Here is a 19,493-nt window from a genome sequence, read left to right on the forward strand (position 1 = left end):
TTAAATTTAGTCAAACCTTTGATTTTAGACATTGTTTCCAACTGTGTCTCTCAGCTTTCCGTAAGTGAAATAACATCAGGGGGAATGCATTTGACAAGATTAGCCGGTTACAAAACAATGAATAAATTGAGCCTCAACATTTTTGATTAGGATCAAAAATATTTTAAACTATTAGTCGAAACTTTGAAAGAAATAGACTCTTCTGTATTTATTATAGTGAAAAACTAGTTTAGATTTTTTAAAAAAACTTATAATGCTATATAGGTATCCAAACTGGACTTATGTATTGCTGCCTGTATATTTAGCATGTCTAAAATAAAAGAGAGTGGGATGGGAACGTGTGTACATTTCTTTTTTTTAAAGGTGCAGCTGTTAGCTTACTGTCATTAAAAATTATTTTTTCTTCAGCTAGGTGACTTCTATCTTGAACTTCACTGGGATTTTCAAAGTTGGGGTAAGACTTATACAAAAATTTAAGGATACTAAAAACGTTGATTAGTTGTTCAGAAGTATTATACTTTTACGTATTTCCTACAGTTGCTTTTATATAGAAAATGCAAACATTATTGTCCACGCAAAATATTATGTCTCTGAAAGTCCTTTGTTTGCTCTTAAATTCATAATGTAGTCTATACTTCGTACTGTTTACAGTTACGTTTAGAGCTTTTTTCTCCTTTGTCTTAATATCAGTGACTTGATCCAGATTTTTTCCCAGTGAATTATCATGGTTAAGAGATTAATATCACTCTCCAGGATCATCATCTTCTGCCTCTTCAGCTCACGTATTCCTTCTACCACAGTGCTCAGATTCCCTCCTTCCTTCCTTTTTCAATGTTAACTCCAGCAATCAACTTTGTGCAAACAATTAACATTTTTAGATTTGTTCACTGGTGATCAGTATTACAGCTTGTGTGATTTTATTATTTTAAATAGTGTCTTATTCTTAATACTAAATATCTTCTCATGTGTAGTTAGATTGAGAGGCAGAACATCAATAACCTAAATAAATAATAAAACAGTTAATTATCAAGCAGTGTTTTAAAGATGAAATTAATGTTATGTTTTAAAGGTATGGGGCTTTCATCAGATTGCATGTCTATGAGTCTAATATCATTAATGTACAAATGTGCTCTTAAGAGGGAAGTAATTTGGTATTATCTTTATAATATACCTGTTAGAATGAAATGACATAAATGAGAATTTCTTTTCTCTCAATAGTGCCTTTACTTTCCCGAATCCTGCCTTCTGATGCATGCAAAATATACAAACAAGGTATAAATATCAGGTAAGAAGTTTTCATCTTTCTATAGTTGTCTAATACTACTGAATACATTTAATTTTAACCTTACTAAAAATGTCATTTCTATTTTCCATTTTTAAATGTGGCATGACCCTTAACTGCATTCAGTCATCTGCTGAAGTGTCTTTTATGTAACTGGAACAACAATTTATTGAGTATTGACAATTGGGTAGACTACTCATAAGTCACTCTGTAAGGTGTTTCGTTCTAAACCTTTAATGTAAATAACACTGTGCTTGATGTTGGGAAGCCTAAGCATGCTTGGAGACCATTTTTAACATGATCTTTTAGTCAGAAGCTTGATCCTAAAGGGATTGTGGGTAGGTGCTTCAGAATATGCACCTGTATTTAAGTATGTGGTACAGTGAACTCGTTAGATTATTTTGGAGTTATTTACTTTAAAAATATCAAGATGGCTTCACAATTCCTATTTAAACCAAGATTTAAATCTTTAAATAAGACATGATCAGGAACCCAGTTCTTCTAAAGAAATAAAAAGAAATAACCTCAGATATTCTCTGTGTCAGATACATGTACATTACACGCTGCGTGCTCACTCTAAGATTACCATAAACAAAATGCATCTCTTTTCCCTGTACTTTTCTTTTTACTTCTTAATCTTCAGTTCATTTTTTTCCATTTCATGCAAAAAGTGTGTAAGAGGTTTCCAGATAGCCATGAATTTAGATAAAGTCTTTTCTCTAATCAAAGAAGTAAGTTGGCCATCTCTACAAGCTCCATCATCTTCACCAACCATTCCTGTGTTGTAGATAATGTCGAACAAAGTTTTCCATTTTTTGAGCATATAACAGTTTAGCTGCCCTTGTCATATGCAAAAACAAAGTTCTATGAGTAACTTCCAACTGTTTGTCCATTAGTCCCAGCAAAAAAGCTCCGGTTTCATTTGTATAATAATCTTTAAAATCTTCTGAATAAATGAATGTATTTGTATCCAAAATGTTTTGGCTTTGTTACACGTCCACCATTTTAATACCTATTTTATTCATCAACTCAACTTGTTATTGTGGTTTCATATTCTTTGTTAATATCTGTTTATTTATTGTTTTCTGTTTACTAATTTTAAAACCAGCCAATGCACCAAATTCTTTTAACTTACACATCAGATAGTTAACTCCTTTTAATGTATCTTCTAAAATTAACCAAATCATCTGCAAATGCTATTACTTTATAATTCTCTTTTAAAATCTTTACTCCCCCAATCTTTTCCTCCTGACTTATATCTTTATTCAGAATTACAAGGACAAAATAAACAAGAGGGGGGGGCAAAGGACAACCTTGGTTCGTTCTGTTTTGAATCTCACATGGTTCTGTTAAATCTTCATTGCCAATTATTTTTGCTGACAGTAAGGTGTAAATGTTATAAAATTATTTCCAGTTCATATCTTCTAGAACCTTAAACATAAAAGCCCAGTTCAGATTATCAAATACTTTTCTCCACTTTTCTGCTCAGCCTCCTCTTGTTTGTTTCCTTGCTCATTTAGCCTTTTCAATTTGCTTGTTCTTTCACCTCCAGTAGTCTTCCTAGAAGCAAGACATGACTTGAATTAAGGCTTCTTAGAGCACCTTTTATTACACCTTGATCTAAGCAGTATAATATGCCATTCTGGGTCGTCTCAAGTGCTGTAATGTTTCTGCAGGCTCGACACAACACTCATAGACTTTACTGACATGAAGTGCCAACGAGGGGATTTAAGCTTCATTTTCAATGGTGATGCTGCACCCTCTGAATCCTTTGTAGTTTTAGACAATGAACAAAAAGTTTACCAACGAATACATCATGAGGTAAGCCTTAGCAAGACTGAAATGTTTCAGATACATTACAAACCAAAAGTAAACTGCTTTATATGAAAAAAATTAATTTGAATGTCTAGGTTTAAAAAACCTTGCAATATAATACACCAGTGATATCCTGTAATCTTATGAGGACTTACTTCGAAACCCTAAGGAATGTGTCTTCTCATTAAATACTGATAGTATTGCATATCTAATGCTGTGTTCATGTTTATACTATTGCTTTAAAAGATGTCTAGTTAAGTTTTGCTACGGTATTGGGCGTGCTATGCTGTATAAATTACATACCCTTCAAAATCCTTTACTTGTATGGCAGTGGTGTTATTCCAGTTTAATTGGCAACAATAACAGGCATACATGAAGTCTCGGAAGGCTAGAAAGTTGCATGAGGAACTGACCTCTGCACAATGTCCAAGACCCTACCGTGTATGTAAACATAGCTTCAGAAAGCAGCTGAAATCAAAGTGCACTGTAATCTGCTTCTTGGGAATTTGGCCAGTTTCTACACTGAAGCAGTTATGTTAGTGTTGCACACACACTTGCAGTGGATAATTCCTCCCTGAGGATTTAGCTGCTTATTGAGAAGTTCTTAATTACAGGAGAAATTGGCAACATAATGGTTCTGGGTTTTTTTCCTACCTTGTTTTAAATAATAGACAGTCATTCATTTCCTCTTAGGAATCTGAGATGGAAACAGAGGAAGAAGTTGACATTTTGATGAGCAGTGATATTTATTCAGCAACATTATCAACCAAATCAATTACTTTCACACGTGCCCAAACAGGATGGCTCTTCCGAGAAGACAAAACAGTAAGGCTGGCTTTTTGAAAAAAGGCATACATCCTGTGCTGCTGTTGCCTGAAGGAGATAATAAATCACATTTGAAACTGTGGGGCAAACAGAGTTGACCCTATGGTATTGTCATGCCTTTTGATCTAGTCTTAAAGATTTGGGAGAAGGGAGCAAAGGTTACATTAGCAGATACTGTCCCCAGTAAAAGCATAGTAAAAAAAAATTGAGGGAAAGAATATAGACAGAGTGGATAGATAATAGATGGTCAGTTTAAAATGTGTTTTTCTTGCAGGAAAGGGTAGGAAACTTCTTGGCAGACTTCTACCTGGTTAATGGGCTTGTGTTGGAATCAAGGAAAAGACGAGAGCATCTCAGTGAAGAAGATATTCTTCGAAATAAGGCTATCATGGAAAGCTTGAGTAAAGGAGGAAACTTAATGGAACAAAACTTTGAGGTATGGTTAAAGTTTGCTAAATTAAGTATGAATCAGATATGATAGAGGTTAGAACAGGCATTAAACAGACTCATTTTTGATGTGCAATAATTGTATTTATCCATTCTGCATGTTCTCTTTTATGGACACCTCCTTGCAGCACAGTGTTTCTGAAGCTGCCTAGGTTGCAGTTGTGGTTTGTTATGAGAAGGAAGTATCTTGGAAGCCTGACAGAATGCATAGAGCAGTCTTTTGGATTGGGCCTTGGTTAATGACTAAGTGATCAATGTCATTAATTCCCATTTTAAGCTTTCAAACTAATGGTGATTTGTATTTTAAAGAGTAGTTTGAGCATGCTCCTTTCTCTGACATCACTTTTATGAATTGTGAAATTCCTGACACTACCCCCTCCCCTTTCTGGTTAATTGAATATGAGTTTTAGAGTCTCTCAGGTCTTAGGAGAGGTAAAAAGGATAAGTCTACATTTCTCTCTGCTGTTTGGCAGTGGCAGCCTGACTATTTCCAGTTTCTTTTCTCTGCATAGCTTTTGGGAACAGGAAGCTTTTTAATTTTGCCAAGTAGCTGACACTTTGAAGGAGATTTATTGTGTGCTGCTTTTTTCTCTTAAGTCTTCCTTTTCTTCTTAAGGGTTGGTATGATTCTGGGGTAACTTAAATGTAGAATGAAGTATTTTGTCTTCTCATTGTAACCCACTAGCTTTTTCAGTATTCTGCCACCACCCTTGCTTGGTCTCATAGAAATAGCTAGTACAAGTTTGTGTTGGTTTTCTTGCATTTTGGAGTCCAGGCAATTGTTTTGAGAATGGAGCTGGCCATCAACACTACCAAGGCCTTTGGGTCTGTTCTATAGCATCACAGTAGGATTTCCATAGCTGTGTGTATTCTGGAGACAAAGCATATACCATCAGTTGGGATAGTTGTGTAATGGAAATGGCTTAATTCCACTTCCTCCACCTCACCAAAAAAGGCTTCATTTTTGTGAACTACTGCTTAATCGTGCTGAAGTCTTCAATTGCACAGTATATCAAGAACTGTATGAAAAGCATCCATTTTGAGAAGTATTAATTTAGGGGGGGGGTGCTTTTTAAAAAAAAGAAATTAGGAAGGGCCATCAGAAATACAGACTTATATCATATATTGAACATGCCAGGAGGAACTCTGCATAGAGCAAATAGGAATTCCAGGAAGCGATTGAGCAAGAGACCCTAAAAATAGTTTTTTAATGTGTTTTTTCAGTCTCCCTGCCAAATGTAACCATGTTTTTTTCCCAGCACAGTCATGCTTTTGCAGTCTCAGGGTATAGAAATTAGATTTGGAGGAAAGTTTGAGAGCAGGAAGCTGATAATCTGTGAATTGTTCTCGGATCTGTATCTTGTATGTAAGCTTGTATGTATTCCTGAAATAGTTGTAGTGATCATGATTGTTTACTAGTTACATGTTTAAATTCATTTTGCCTGTCATTTTGGTTGGGATACTGAATTAGCCTTTATTTCCCATTGAAATAAAACCAAGAAGTACAGGTGAGTACAGCAGTATTCTGCATTTGTATTTATCTAATTTGTTCCTTTGGCAGATGTACCACTTTGACCCCCTGAAAAGCGGGCAGCGTTTAGATAACACATGGGCCTATGAAGTAGATTATGGAAATTTACTAAGCACTTGTAGTTCTTTCATACAATGTAACATTTTACAAAGAATTATCCTGTTTTCTTTAGCAGCCTGTCAGAAGGCAATCTCTCACGCCACCACCACCCAACACAATTACATGGGAGGAATACATATCTGCTGAAAATGGAAAGTGAGTGTTAAATATATCTATATGGTCGTAGTTGCTACTTTCTACAGGTAAGGTTATTTGGAATGAATAGCAGATCCAAACAATTGTGAGTGAGAGCTGTGGTTGTTAATGCCCCTGCATATGTTTGCACAAGAACTCAGCGTGCTGTAATGACACTTCTGTTGCATGAGTAGAAAAAGTGTTTAGATTTAGTTTCACTTTTTTGTCATGTCACATTCCAATGCAAGATGAGGAGCAGCCTTTCCATGAGCATAACATACTTTGTGCATGTGGCTAGAAGCCTTTGGATCAAACCCAGAGATTGTGAAGTTCTCGTTTAGATGCATAATGTCCATTATATCAAAAGTATGTAAGCTTTCGGTTAAACAAAAAATGTACTTTCATAGGTTTTGAACTACTGGCTAAAAAGTTTGACCTCTTGTTTTATTTTACATTCCACTGTTTGGTTTTATGTATTGGTCTGTTAAGTATCTGTTCTAATCAAAAGTAGCCAAGCAGTTGCTGTCTTGAAAGTAAGTTCACCATCAGAATGCATGATGTTACCAAACAGCTTCCTCCATGAGCGCTTATTGGTGATCAAGAGGGAATACTTATGGAATTTAATAATGTGTGAAACTGTCCGTGATAGTCAAATTTCTCATATAAGTTTGCTATCCTTGGCTAACTTCATAGATATTTAAGGTACTGAAGATGAAGGACATGTGAAGTCATTCCCCCTGTCTTCAGTATCGGTAAGGTGAAGCCTAATCCATTGGAACATCCAAAAATTTACTTGGAATTTAACACACAGGTTTTAGATTATGTGAGTAGCTCCAGTTGTGTTAGATTCATGTTAGTTTCATTTGGGGAAAAATGAACCTGTGCCTGACTTTCTCATTGAAATCTTAGCATCAACTGAATTGTGCCAGTAGTTAGTGTTTTGTTCCTTTTTTGTAAAGAAAACATTGTATTGCTTTGCAGTGTAGGTCAGGCTGAGAGTGAGTGACTGGCACAATGAGTTTTATACCTGGATGAGGAATCAGACTCATATATTCCTAGTTCTGATAATCTAATCATTACACCATGCTGATAAGAGCTACAATTCAGAGCCATACAGCTACTTCTGAGCTCTCTCAAGCGTTTCGAACATGTATTTCTCAAACAGTAGCCCTCAACATCCCATGACAAATGACTTTCGAAACAAAATACTTTAAAAAGTTTCCTTAATGTTCCATCTAAACTTGTGTCTTTTAAATGGTATCATGGAGATGTAAACATTAAGGAATAATGGGTAAACTTTTCAGCAGGATTGCATGCAAGAAGGTATGTTTCAGTACAGCACATGCTTAATTTATTCTAAATACTAGAGAAGTGAGTTCACAAAAATCTAAACTTACTTGGTGTGCTGTTTAAACATGATTTTCTTATTATTTCTGTTCTAGTTAGAGTACATGAAACTCATTATCCAAGATCCCCGTGGAATAGCTTCTCCTGTTGAAAGGGCTTTCACTTTCTGTTTCTTATACTATAGCCATTGATGCCTCAGCGGCAATTGTGTTTGAAACTGTATAGAAGTCTGCTGTTCAAAAATCCCAAAATCCCAATGGGCAAACCTCAATCCTGTCTAAGTAACTCTTTAGATCCTGACATTTGACTTGTTTCTGTGTGAAATCTTTTAGGGTTTAATGACACGTATTTCTATAGTCCCCTTCCTTTTTATACAGTTACTTTATTCTGCTAGAGCCTAGGGAACTTGCCAACTCTGATAACTACTATCTGAATTCTTCCAGATTTTCTGTTAAGCAGTTCTTGTCACCTTGCTCCCCAAACCAATGACAATGTGTTCCATGATAAGATCAAAATAATGTTTATTTTGTATCTTTAAGTAGACTTTAATCTTTCTTTTCTTTAATTAGAGCACCTCATTTGGGTCGGGAACTGGTTTGCAAAGAAAGCAAGAAAACATTTAAAGCTACAATAGCCATGAGCCAAGAATTTCCTCTAGGAATTGAATCGTAAGTCCTCAACTGTCTATTGTACATGTTTGTGAAAGGGAATGTGACGATCTTAAAGAATGCTAATGAACAGAAAATGTCTATTCCAGATACTACAATTGAATATATTTTCATGGAATATAAGAGAGTTGTTGCTCATATCAGATTTTTTCATGTCAGTTTATTTGCTTCCACAATGAACCAAGTTTTTCTAAGCCAAACATTAGTTATGGAGAACTTTCTCTAATGTTTAACTGAGAAACACCTTCCCTTTATTTATTTGCCTAAATATTTATACCCTGTCTTCCTTCTTGGCTCAACATGGCGTATAGGTGCTAATAATTAAATCAAATAGACTAAAGACCTTAAATACAGCCCCCCATGAAAGATGCTTTATCACCTTTTCTAACTTTAGCTATTATTCATGACCTAAGCAACCAATTTCAAAATTTAGAGCGCTATTGGAAAGCTAATAAATTCTCTTATAAAATTAATACGAATAATGCCTCTGCCAATTACTGATTTTGTGATGTAAGGCATAAATCAAGAAAAAAATCATTTCCCCCACATCTCTACATGGTTTACTGCTTAATCATTTCCGTAGTTTGTTTCCTCCAAGTCTCTCCTTTGCCCCCGTTTTCTCTTTCTGGCTAGTAACAGTTTTTCTCACAATATCTATAATGGAGAGTTCTCAGAGTTTTCTAAAATTCCAATATTAATGATCAGTATGGAAAAATCTTTTAAGAGAGCACTGATTTTTATGCATGGAGTTTTACAATTGGTTTTTTTCATTATCTGGAAGAATTTTAATGGTCTTTGAAAACTACCATTTGAACTGTAGAATATTCTTGGATATCTAGCTCACCTAGAAGAAAATGTTAAATACTAATTTTAAAAATGTATTTTAATAGAAATTACAAATATACAATTTATTTGTTGCAACATAACGTAAATCATGTATTGCTTATCTATCCATTAACGATGCTACCAAAGTTTAGATTGGATCTTCAGTTTTCCTTTTAATTGTCCATCTGCTGTATTATCTGATAACAAACTTTAGTGTCTTTTATTTTTCATATCATTCATCTTGATTACATTTTCCCTCATTATAGATTCAGTATAAATGTTGAACCTTTTGTAAATGCACACTTTCATACTTGATAGCCTAAATCATTCTACCTCATCTTTGTGTACTTCTTTCCTTCTTACATTGTATGTCAATTAATAACTAGCATATATTTGAGACTAGCTTTTTATCTTCCAGTAATAACAGTTCCTCAAGCTTTCACAACTTTCTCAGTGTATTTCCTTTTTTTTATTTGTGCCAATAAGAAATTTTTAATCTCTAAACCCTGAAAGAATTTTTTTTGCCTCTTTTTCTCAGGACATCTTCATAGATCATACTATTATTAGAAGTCAATATGTGATACCTGGCACATTTTGAGCTTTCTCCTTACTTAAGAGTAAATTCTATAGTGTTAAATCTTGAAGAGGAAACTGAGGAATTTATTGCCAAAGTGTTTTTTTTTGTAGAAAAAAGGACAAGAGATAGACAAACTAGATCTTAGTAGAAGCATCTATTTTTTAAAAAAAAATTGTAATCAAATACTGTCTATTCTCATTAAAACATCATGGAATGCAATGGATTAAATGAGTCTTGGGTATTTGGACCTATCATGTTTAATCTTCATGAGGGCTGGCAGTCATGATTCTATTTGATTGCATGAACCAATGGCCAAGAATAATAAATTACCCTACTGGACTTGTCTTTATTTGTGAAAGGGGTTGGTGGGGGTGGGGCAGCTATCTGCTCTGCAAGCATCTCTCTTAATACAGAACACTATTCTGGCACTCATGAGTAAAGAAAGAATCATCATATGTGCTTCTTTTTCAGGTTATTGAATGTTTTAGAAGTAATTGCACCATTCAAGCACTTTAACAAACTGCGGGAGTTTGTGCAGATGAAGCTTCCACCAGGATTTCCTGTAAAGTTAGGTGAGCTGTCCATTCACAATTAATTAATTAAAGGTCTGTCTGCCATGCAAGAGGCAGATAGTTCCTTAAGAGTCTTTGCCTTTTGGAGTGAGAAATGTAGTGACTTGCCCATCAGGCCTGAGGAGAGGTATAGTTAGACTATGGAATAGGCTTGTTGCTTCAGTGTACTTAATGGAAAATTATGCAGAAATAAAAATAGAATGTTATTAATTAAGTGGTTCTAGGTCTTTTCTCAGTATATTTAATTAATTGGGAATATGTGTGTGACATTTTTGAGAATGAGAAAGGATTGCAAAGCACTTTAGGTTGGATACAGACTAACATTTCTGCTGCCATAAGGTTTGGGATGGTGATTTTTCCACCTTCCCTCTCAGACAGCATCCTGAAATGGCCATCAAAATCCTTATGCTGGAGGTTCCCTCTCCCTTATTTCAGGGACCATTTTGGCTGCTAATGGAGGTAGGAAAATTGTGCTCCATGAGAAGAATGCTTGTGCCCATGAATATGTCTATAGCTCTGAATGTCCAAAGATAAGGGACTCTCAGCATGTATTTAAATGTTCATTTCCTAAATGCAACTTGCATTGCAACCAAGGCTATATTAGTGTGTAAACAGCTTGAGGTTGGAGGGAAACAGTATTTCCTTTGTTGTGTCCTGTTGCCTTTGGTCAAATTTTGCAGTTTTTTCAACTACTTCAGAAATGTGTAACCCTAATTATTAGTGGGGAAAATGGAATAAGAATACACTCCTTTTTCAAACTGCCTTCAACACTATGAAATTATAATCTGTTTCCAGCCTGAAATTCTACCAGACACATATTGTAAAAAAAGTCAGTAACCTGGATCCTAACTTGAGTGCAGCAACAAACTGGGATTTTTCAGTACACCAGAGTAATTGCCAGAAATCACACATGCTCCTTTCCATGGGCAAAATTCCCTCCTGCAGTTGGACAAGGAAGTTGAGATGTAACCATGGTCTACATAAGGTAGTGCCTGAGAGGAGGGCATAATGAATTTTGAAGGTGCTTTTAACATTTTTAGGGGACTATTCTTGTCTTCAATTCTAAAATATAGTAGATATCTATAAAGAGGTGCAGGTAGTTGCTAGAGAATAATGATATAAAAAGAAAAAAGGGGGTCCTGGGGAACTTTTCTGGAGGCATAAGAATTCCATTAAGGATCCATTTAGTGTGTATTGAAGTTTACTAATTGTCTCATCAAAATGAGTTATAATATGATGTACACAATATAGGATTTGAACAGTTGCTTTTGCATTAGCTGAGGCTTCTTACTTTGAGGCAAAAATAAGAGGAAATCAACTTGTTCCCCTCATTTATTTTGAAAAATGTAATCTGATCACCTTGTTTTTATTAAAATTATTAAAAAGGTTTAAATAGTGTTTTAAAACACCAGGTAATGTATGTCCAAATCTCAAATACCATAATTAGGAAGTTCATCTTCAGTATTCTGTGCAGTCCCACATGGGACTGTGCATGCGCAGGCCTGCCGTTTTGGAGGATTTTTTAGCTAAACTTCCAGCAGGGGGCACTCCCTTCTCCCAAAGCACCTGCATGACTGCTTTCCTACTGAAACCGGTCCTGAAGAGGCGGGGTGTCCCCTTCTACCTTCAGTTTCTCTTTTGCTGATGTGCTGAGAGGTTCCAGCTCGTCGTCATGTGCTTTCTTCCATTCATGTGCTGATCGTTTCTCTTCGAAATGTCTGAGAAAGCTCTTTTCAAGCGATGTGTTAAATGCAACGCTAAAATGACCAAGGCTGACGGTCATTCTCTGCCTGATGTGCCTTGGCAAAGGTCACCAGCTGCAGGGTTGTAAACATTGCCAGAAGTTTACTCCTAAGGCCAGGGCAGAGAGATCTAAAGACCCGGCGGCCACTGGAGAGGCTGCAGCGTCGGAACCATGACCAACCTCGACCGCAAGACCGTCGTCGGTGCCAAGAACCACCTCATTGGATTCGAAGAAACCTTGGAGCCAAGCACAATCCATCTCACCCGAAGTAGTTCAGATTGAAGCCGGGATCGGGCCACTTCAGATCTGCGGTCTCCATCCCGATCAGACCTGATGGGGGCCTGTCGATCGAAGTAGAAGGACTCCACCTTGTCGGCCCCACCTAGGGCTCACTCGCTTCCAACTGCTGCAGCATCCTTGGGGGAAGAGCCTTCCCAAAAATATACTAAAAAGACAAAGCACTGCTCTGAGGGTCTGTCTGGCAAGACTGCAGATAGAGCATTGCCGGACGAGGAGGTAGTAGTAGTGGAACAACAGCGCTCAGCTTCTCTACGATCAGGGTCCCCGTCCCCTTGGTCCAAGTCGCATTCCATGGTCTCTTCTGAGAAAGAGGGCAAAATACCGCAAAGGCGCTCATCCAGACACTCTCCTTCACGAAAGCGCTACTATGAGACGGAGGAATGGTATCTCTCCAAGTCTCCTTTCGAGGTTGACTTGGGACATCTTTATCATGCTGAGGTCTTTTCCAGGGATCTGTCAGTTACCCCACCAAGGAGGTGACACTCCTTGGTCTTCCAGCTGTTGAGTTCGAAGGGAGACCCATACCCATACCAGGAACATAGCTTGACCCCCACCTTTAGAAACACTGGAGGAGGCTGTGGGGGAGTCGGGTGAGGTGTCCCCCATGGATGATTTTCACTCTTATACAGAGCTGCTTATTCGGATGGCCAAGGTGCTGGAGGTCAACATCTCCTCTACTGAAGCAAAATCGAAGGACAAGATCCTTCAGCCAGTTTGGTGTAGTGGTTAAGAGCGCGGGACTCTAATCTGAAGAGCCGGGTTTGATTCCCCACTCCGCCACTTGAAGCCAGCTGGGTGGCCTTGGGCTAGTCACAGTTCTCTGGAGCTCTCTCAGCCCCACCCACCTCACAGCGTATTTTGTTGTGGGAATAATAATGACATACTTTGTAAACTGCTCTGAGTGGGCATTAAGTTGTCCTGAAGAGTGGTATATAAATTGAATGTTGTTGTTATCTACTCCGGTTCAATGACGTGTGGCGTTCCGTCATAGAGGGCTTCAAGGAGATTATTACAGCCCTATACCTGAAACCAGCGTCACTCACAGCCATGACCAAAAAAGCAGAAGGTCTATACAAGACCAAGGACGATTCCTGTCCTTACCTGGCTACCCATCCACCGCCATCATCCCTGGTGACTGAAGAGCCACAGGCCAAGCAGCGTCTGAGCCCATTCACCGCTCTCTCAGACAAGGAGGGCAAGAAACTTGATATTCTGGGATGCAAGATATACTCGTCTGCAGCACTTAACATCAAAACTGCCAATTACGCTGCCATGATGGGGACATACCAGTTGGCGTTGTGGAACAAGGTAGCTGCTTTCTTTGAGAAGCTCCCAGATGAACAGTGGCCTTTGGCATGAGTTCTCCAGGAAGAGGGTATCTATTTAGCCAAGCATCAGATCAGTGCGGGCAGAAATGTTGCTGACACGTTGGCCAGGACCATGGTGTCCACTGTGGTCCTAAGGAGGCATTCGTGGCTGTGTGCCAGAGCTCTGCCAATAGAGACTAGAAACAAGGTTTGAGGATCTCCCATTTGAGGGGAAAACACTCTTCTCCTAAAAGACGGACCAGTATCTGTCACAGAAGTGTAAGGATTGGTTGACAGCACGCTCCTACAGCATTCTCCCAGCTAAGCCACAAGGGGGCACTCAGAGTTCTGACACCCCTATTCCAAGGGAGACCGCACAGATACCAGCCGTACCAAGGGTATCCATATCCTACCCATCACCAATTTCAGGGCAGTCAATCCGGCTTTTCCAGGCAGAGGCAGAACCAGAGGCAGAGACATGAATCTCAGTCCCAGCAGAGCAAGGACCAGGCTTCTGTATCTATGCAGTTCTGACTAGGCCAGGGGCCGTCCCCAGTGGCTATGTGATTTTTCCCCAGCTTGGGGAATGGCTATGTGATTTTTCCCCATCTTGGCAGTGGGTTACATTTGATATTTGAGTGTTAAGAATCATTTATGCTGGTTATAATATTGAGTTTGAAAGTTTTCCGATTCTGGTCCTTCCTAACCTTTTTGATACTCAGTCATGCCCTCAATTGAGGGTTGAGTTGGATGCGTTACTGGAGAAGGGTGCTATACAATCCCTGCCAGATGGTGAGTCTGAGCTGAGTTTTTACTCTAGGGTTTTCCTTGTGGAAAAGAAGGATGGGGGAAAGAGGCCTATATTGGACTTAAGAGATTTGAACAAATTTATTGCGAGCTGTAAGTTTTGCATGACTACATTTCACACGGTTCTGGCACTCCTCACCCCTAACTGTTGGTTTGCAGTTCTTGATCTTAAGGAAGCATATTTTCATATATCAATATATTGTTCACACAGGAAGTTCCTCAGGTTTCCCTTTGAGGGGAAGCTTTACCAATACAGGGCATTAGCTTTTGGTTTATCTACAGCACCCCATGTTCTCACAAAATATGTAGCGGTGGTCTTTGCTTATCTGTGCACTAAAGGTTGCTGTGTTTATCCCTACCTTGATGATTGGTTAATTACTGGCCAATCAAAGGAAGATGTAGATAGGCAAGTACAACTTACTTTATGTACCTGTCAGGAGCTTGGCTTGCTCGTGAACCGGAAGAAATCTAAGTTGATTCTTGCTTGGAGGGTGCAGTTCATAGGAGCTGTCCTGGATGGCGGGGAGTGCGGGGTTTTTTGCCTGTAGATAGAATGGAAAAGATTAGGTCCTTGGTCAGGCTGTTTCAACGTTGCTGTTTTCAGACTGCCAGACAGGTTCAGATTCTTTTAGGCCTTGTGGCCTCTACTACTGTGGTGGTTCCGCACACCTGTATCTACATGCGGGAATTGCAACTGTGGTTCATCTCTGTCTACCATAGCGAGAGGGACTCGCAGGAGCGAAAGTTCAATGTACCTCGATTGATACTTAGAACCTTGCAGTGGTGGACGGAAGAGCCACACCTGATAGCAGGAGTTCCCTTTGGCCAGGTACAGCCAGTCTTTTCCATTACTACAGACGCCTCCAATCTACGTTGGGGGGCACATTGTGGGGAGTTGTATGCCCATGAGCTATGGGACGATGGTAAGAAGGGAGAACATATTAACCTCCTTGAACTGAGAGTGGTACGCAGTGCCTGAACATCCCTTTCAGATGTGGTCAGACACAAGTCTGTACTGCTTCTCATGGACAATTCCACAACAATGTTCTACCTCAGTGAACAGGGGGGAACCATATGCGAGAGCCTCTGCAGAGAGGCCATGTCCATATGCAACATGCAGCTGACTGCGGTGCACATTCCAAGGGAGGACAACTTCATTGCAGATCATCTGAGCAGATTAAAGGACAATCCTCATGAGTGGTCTGTGAAGGACAAGTATCTAGACACTGTCTTTCAACAGTGGGGGTACTCCAAGATAGATTTGTTTGCCACCAGAGAGAACCACAAGGTGGACGTCTTCTGCTCAAGGGGAGGTGTAGGGCCAGGATTGTTAGGAGATGCCTCCCAGTTCTCCTGGTCCGGCCGCTTCCTGTATGCTTTTCCGCCTATTCCACTATTGGCCAGGGTGATAAGCAGGCTACAGGTAGTAGGGACAAGAGCCATCTTTTTAGCCCTGGTTCCACAGGCTACTGAGGTTGGCGAGCCAGGTACATCACTTTCCACAGGTACCACGACCTTCTGTCGTGGAACGGGGTTCACCACGAGAAAGAGAAACTCAGACTGACTGCATGGCTAGTTCAGCCACAGGGACATTATCTGAGGGAGTAGCTCAGGTCCAGGCACCTCTCCACTAGGCTATCTACAAGATTAAATGGGATACGTTCGTCCTGTGGGTATCAGGAAAAGGCGTGGACCCCATAGATTGCCCCTTGAGAGTGATAATAGAATATTTGTTAGGACTGAAATAGAATTCGTTTGTCCGAGTTTACTTGGCCGCACCCGTGGACAATAAAACAGTTTTCTCCCACTTCATATCCAAGATGTTTCTAAAGGGTCTTAATAATATGTTCCCGTTTCTACGTATGGTTGTACCGCAGTGGTCCTTGAATGTGGTTCTTACAAGACTGATTGGTAGACCTTTTGAACCACTAGCTAGTTGCCAGCTGAGGCATTTGTCACTGAAAATGACTTTGTTAGTAGCCCTCACATCAGCTAGGAGGGTCAGTGAGTTGGCTGCACTAAGTAGTGAATCACCTTTCCTTACGATTCACCCTAAGAAGGTGGTATTACGGACCAAATTGAGTTTCTCTCCAAGATTGCATCCAAGTTCCATATGTCACAAGAAATAAATCTGCCTGTCATGATCCAGCCCCGGACCAAGCTCTTGCCACCTGCCAGCGAGAACTCATCGGAGAAGGAGGACTGCATTGGGCAGGCAAATCCTGCCCCAGATGAAGAGTTACCTGAGGAGCTGGCCATGCAGCAGCCAGAGGCACTGCTTGTGCTTCCCAGGGAAAACGCCAGGGCCGAGGAAGCAAGCAACACACAAACAACCCCAGCTGCCACTCGGGGGGAGCCGTCAAAGCCAGCCGCCTGGAGGAAGATTCGGGCGCATGAGGCAGTTTGGCAACGGTGCCGCAGCGCCTGACTCCAAGTGCAGAGGCGGCTGGAGCTAATCTAGGATGACTAGGCAGGGCAATCAATGGACGAGGAAACACCTGGCCTGTCCGCCACTTAAACAAGGCTAATGCATTGCTGGTCCAGAACCAAGCACTCCTGCAGCGGGTAGACCAGCTCACTGACACAGTGACCCAGCTGCAGCAACAGCTTCAACAGCAACAGCAAGCCCAGCCAACAGTGTTGCCTCCAACCCCTGCTCCACCTAAGTGTCCAGTAAGCCCGCCTGAAAAGTTCACGGGCAATGTGGAGGAATTCCCGTGCTTCTTGGCCCAGGGCCAACTCTGTATCAGCCTCCACTCCCGGGACTTCCCAGATGATGGTACGAGGGTGGGTTTCTTCTAGAGCCTGTTGAAAGGGCAGGCTGCCTGCTGGGCCATGCCCTTACTTCTTGAACCCTCACTGCTGCTCCAGGACTATGTGGGGTTCCTTGAGCGGTTTAAAACGGCCTTCGCCAACCCCATTCAGGCTGAAAATGCCAATAAGCACATCCGCTGCCTCCTCCAGGGACGGGGCGCTGTGGTGGCCTATGCCACGGAGTTCCAGCTGCTGGCCCAAGACCTTACCTGGAATGAGTCAGTGCTAATGGACCAGTTCATGGAGGGCCTGACTAGTGAGGTCCTGGACAAGTTGGCCCATGCCGAGCATGCCAGCCGCAAGCAGGTCCGAAGCAAGGCATCCTGGGTGCCACTAGCTCTGCGCACCGCTCTGAGCCATCTGGTCGCCACCCCCACCGCCACTAGAACTACCGGGGTGGGAGAACCCATGGAACTGGGGGGAGCGTGGCCTCGGCTGTCGATGGAGGAAAAAACCCAATGGTGCACGCAAGGACTCTGCCTGTACTGTGGGGGTTCCGCACATTATACCCTTGCATGCCCAGAAAAGCTCCCACCCTCTGTACAGGCAAAGGGCCAGCCCCAGCTCGCAGCAGGCCAGGCGAGTTGGGATGAGAACCCTGCACCTGTAACCATGGAGCTACCCACCCCGGAGAGGGGCACTTACTCCTTCCCGTAGATGTACTGCCGGATGGGCAGCACCTGGCAACCCAAGCCATGATTGACTCAGGAGCTTCCTGCTGTTTCATGGACATGGCGTTTGCACACCACCACCGACTCCCATTGCGGGAAAAAGCCACTGCCTCCTTAGTGGAAGCAATCGATGGGCGGCTTCTGAAATCCGGTCTAGTGACCCACGAAGCTGGACCCTTTGTGCTGTGAACTGGGGATCATCGCGGCCAGGTTCAGTTTGACCTGGTCCACATTCCACGCCATACCATTGTCCTCGGCATGACCTGGCTGGTCTGGTACAACCCCCTGATCAACTGGGCCTGTCAGACTGTGCAGTTTCCATCCCAGGACAAGCCCACAGCCCCTGTAGGCTCAACCCGAGGGTCTCTGGAACCAATGTTCCCTCTAAGCGGTGCAGTGTTGTGAGCCAGAAATCCAATTTGTGAGCAGCAACTTGCAAGTTGTGAGCGCGCCTTTTCAAAAACCAGAATCCATTTGATTAAAAGACTTTTGATTTAGGTTGTCTGAGGCATTGGTATTGGGTGCCATCAATATTTTGATGACACCCACTTAGGCATGTGGTTCTCAAAAGCTTATGCCTCAATAAAGTTGGTTAGTCTTAAAGATGCTACTGGACTCTTTACTATTTTGCAACTACAGACTAACATGGCTAACTCCTCTGGATCTACAGAGAAGAAGAATTGTGCATCATCCAGCCCCGCAATGCACTCACTCTCTGGCTATTCCCTTCTATGTTTTATATAAAAAGGTGTTGTGAAGCATGCCTGCAAATGGCTCAGACACCATTTCTTTCCATGTGCATCAGTGTATTGCCAGAGTTTTCTTTGCATTTTGGGCAACATCAGGCAGATGAGCTTCAGTAAGGGTTCCTCTTTGCCCACAAGCAAATCCTAAACAGAATGTGATGTGCAGTCATTCCTCCCTCTACCTCTGCTCTGTCGATTGGCATTTCCTGTCTCTTCTGTGGCCAGGTCTGCAGAAATACAAAGGAAGCTGGCTGAAGTTGCAGGGGGAGCACCTCTTTAGCTTCCAGCTGAGAGCTGCTCATTTGGAACAGCCTAGAACTGGCCTTTAGTCACCCTAGAGGATTCATGGCTTTGAAACTCTTTCCTTTTCTCTTTGTGAGTTATGGTCATGGAATCTTTGAAATGAAATTAAGTCATAAAGCGTAAAGTCAGCATTGAAGTCCTGCCTTCTCCTTGCTTGCCATTCTGTTTTATTACACTGTATTGCAATGATCTATTCTCCCCAGAAGATATAAGCAGAATACCATTGATGTACAAAAATACTGGTAAAACTGAGGGCGCAGCTCCCCACTCCCCATGGAGTAATTTAACTAGAGGACAGCCTGTCTTACCAGCACGTGTAAAATTTCCAGATTCAGACCCTAGCTCTGTCATGAATTTTCCTTGCCATGCAAGTCTTTGTGACTAGGAAGTCAATTTTTTGTGTGCATGTAAAATAGATTTCAGTCATGAATTTACACACACACAAAAAAGAGTATTTCCCTACCTGGAGCTGGCAACCCTAGGAGGGTGAAACAACAACACCATCTCCTCCTCCTCCTCCAGCACCCACGCTGGGCCAGAGAGGCTGCTTGGTGGGCTGGTTAGAAATAGCATGGGTGCCTGCCGCTGCCACCTTTTCCTCCAGCAATGGGCCAGAGGGGATGCTTGGCGGGCTGGTGAAAGGCCTTGGGGATGCCCACCGTGGCTCCTCTTCCACAC

At 41.3% G+C, this 19,493-nt stretch overlaps 1 protein-coding gene across 2 annotated transcripts in view; it reads left to right on the plus strand.

Moving 5' to 3' along the window:
* The window catches only part of ANKRD13C (ankyrin repeat domain 13C), a 78,169-nt gene that overhangs the window by 48,653 nt on the left and 10,023 nt on the right, over positions 1-19,493 (plus strand). Inside the window, exons 5-12 of one of the 2 annotated variants that reach the window (XM_054980963.1) lie at positions 409-454; positions 1,219-1,285; positions 2,959-3,103; positions 3,791-3,922; positions 4,197-4,358; positions 6,073-6,155; positions 8,051-8,149; positions 10,023-10,123. In XM_054980963.1, the coding sequence (XP_054836938.1) occupies positions 409-454; positions 1,219-1,285; positions 2,959-3,103; positions 3,791-3,922; positions 4,197-4,358; positions 6,073-6,155; positions 8,051-8,149; positions 10,023-10,123 (835 nt within the window). The remainder of the gene's footprint in view (positions 1-408; positions 455-1,218; positions 1,286-2,958; positions 3,104-3,790; positions 3,923-4,196; positions 4,359-6,072; positions 6,156-8,050; positions 8,150-10,022; positions 10,124-19,493) is intronic. The other variant, XM_054980964.1, reaches the window with a different exon arrangement.

This window comes from Eublepharis macularius, chromosome 5 (assembly GCF_028583425.1).
Source record: "Eublepharis macularius isolate TG4126 chromosome 5, MPM_Emac_v1.0, whole genome shotgun sequence".
NCBI classification, from domain to species: Eukaryota; Metazoa; Chordata; class Lepidosauria; order Squamata; family Eublepharidae; genus Eublepharis; species Eublepharis macularius.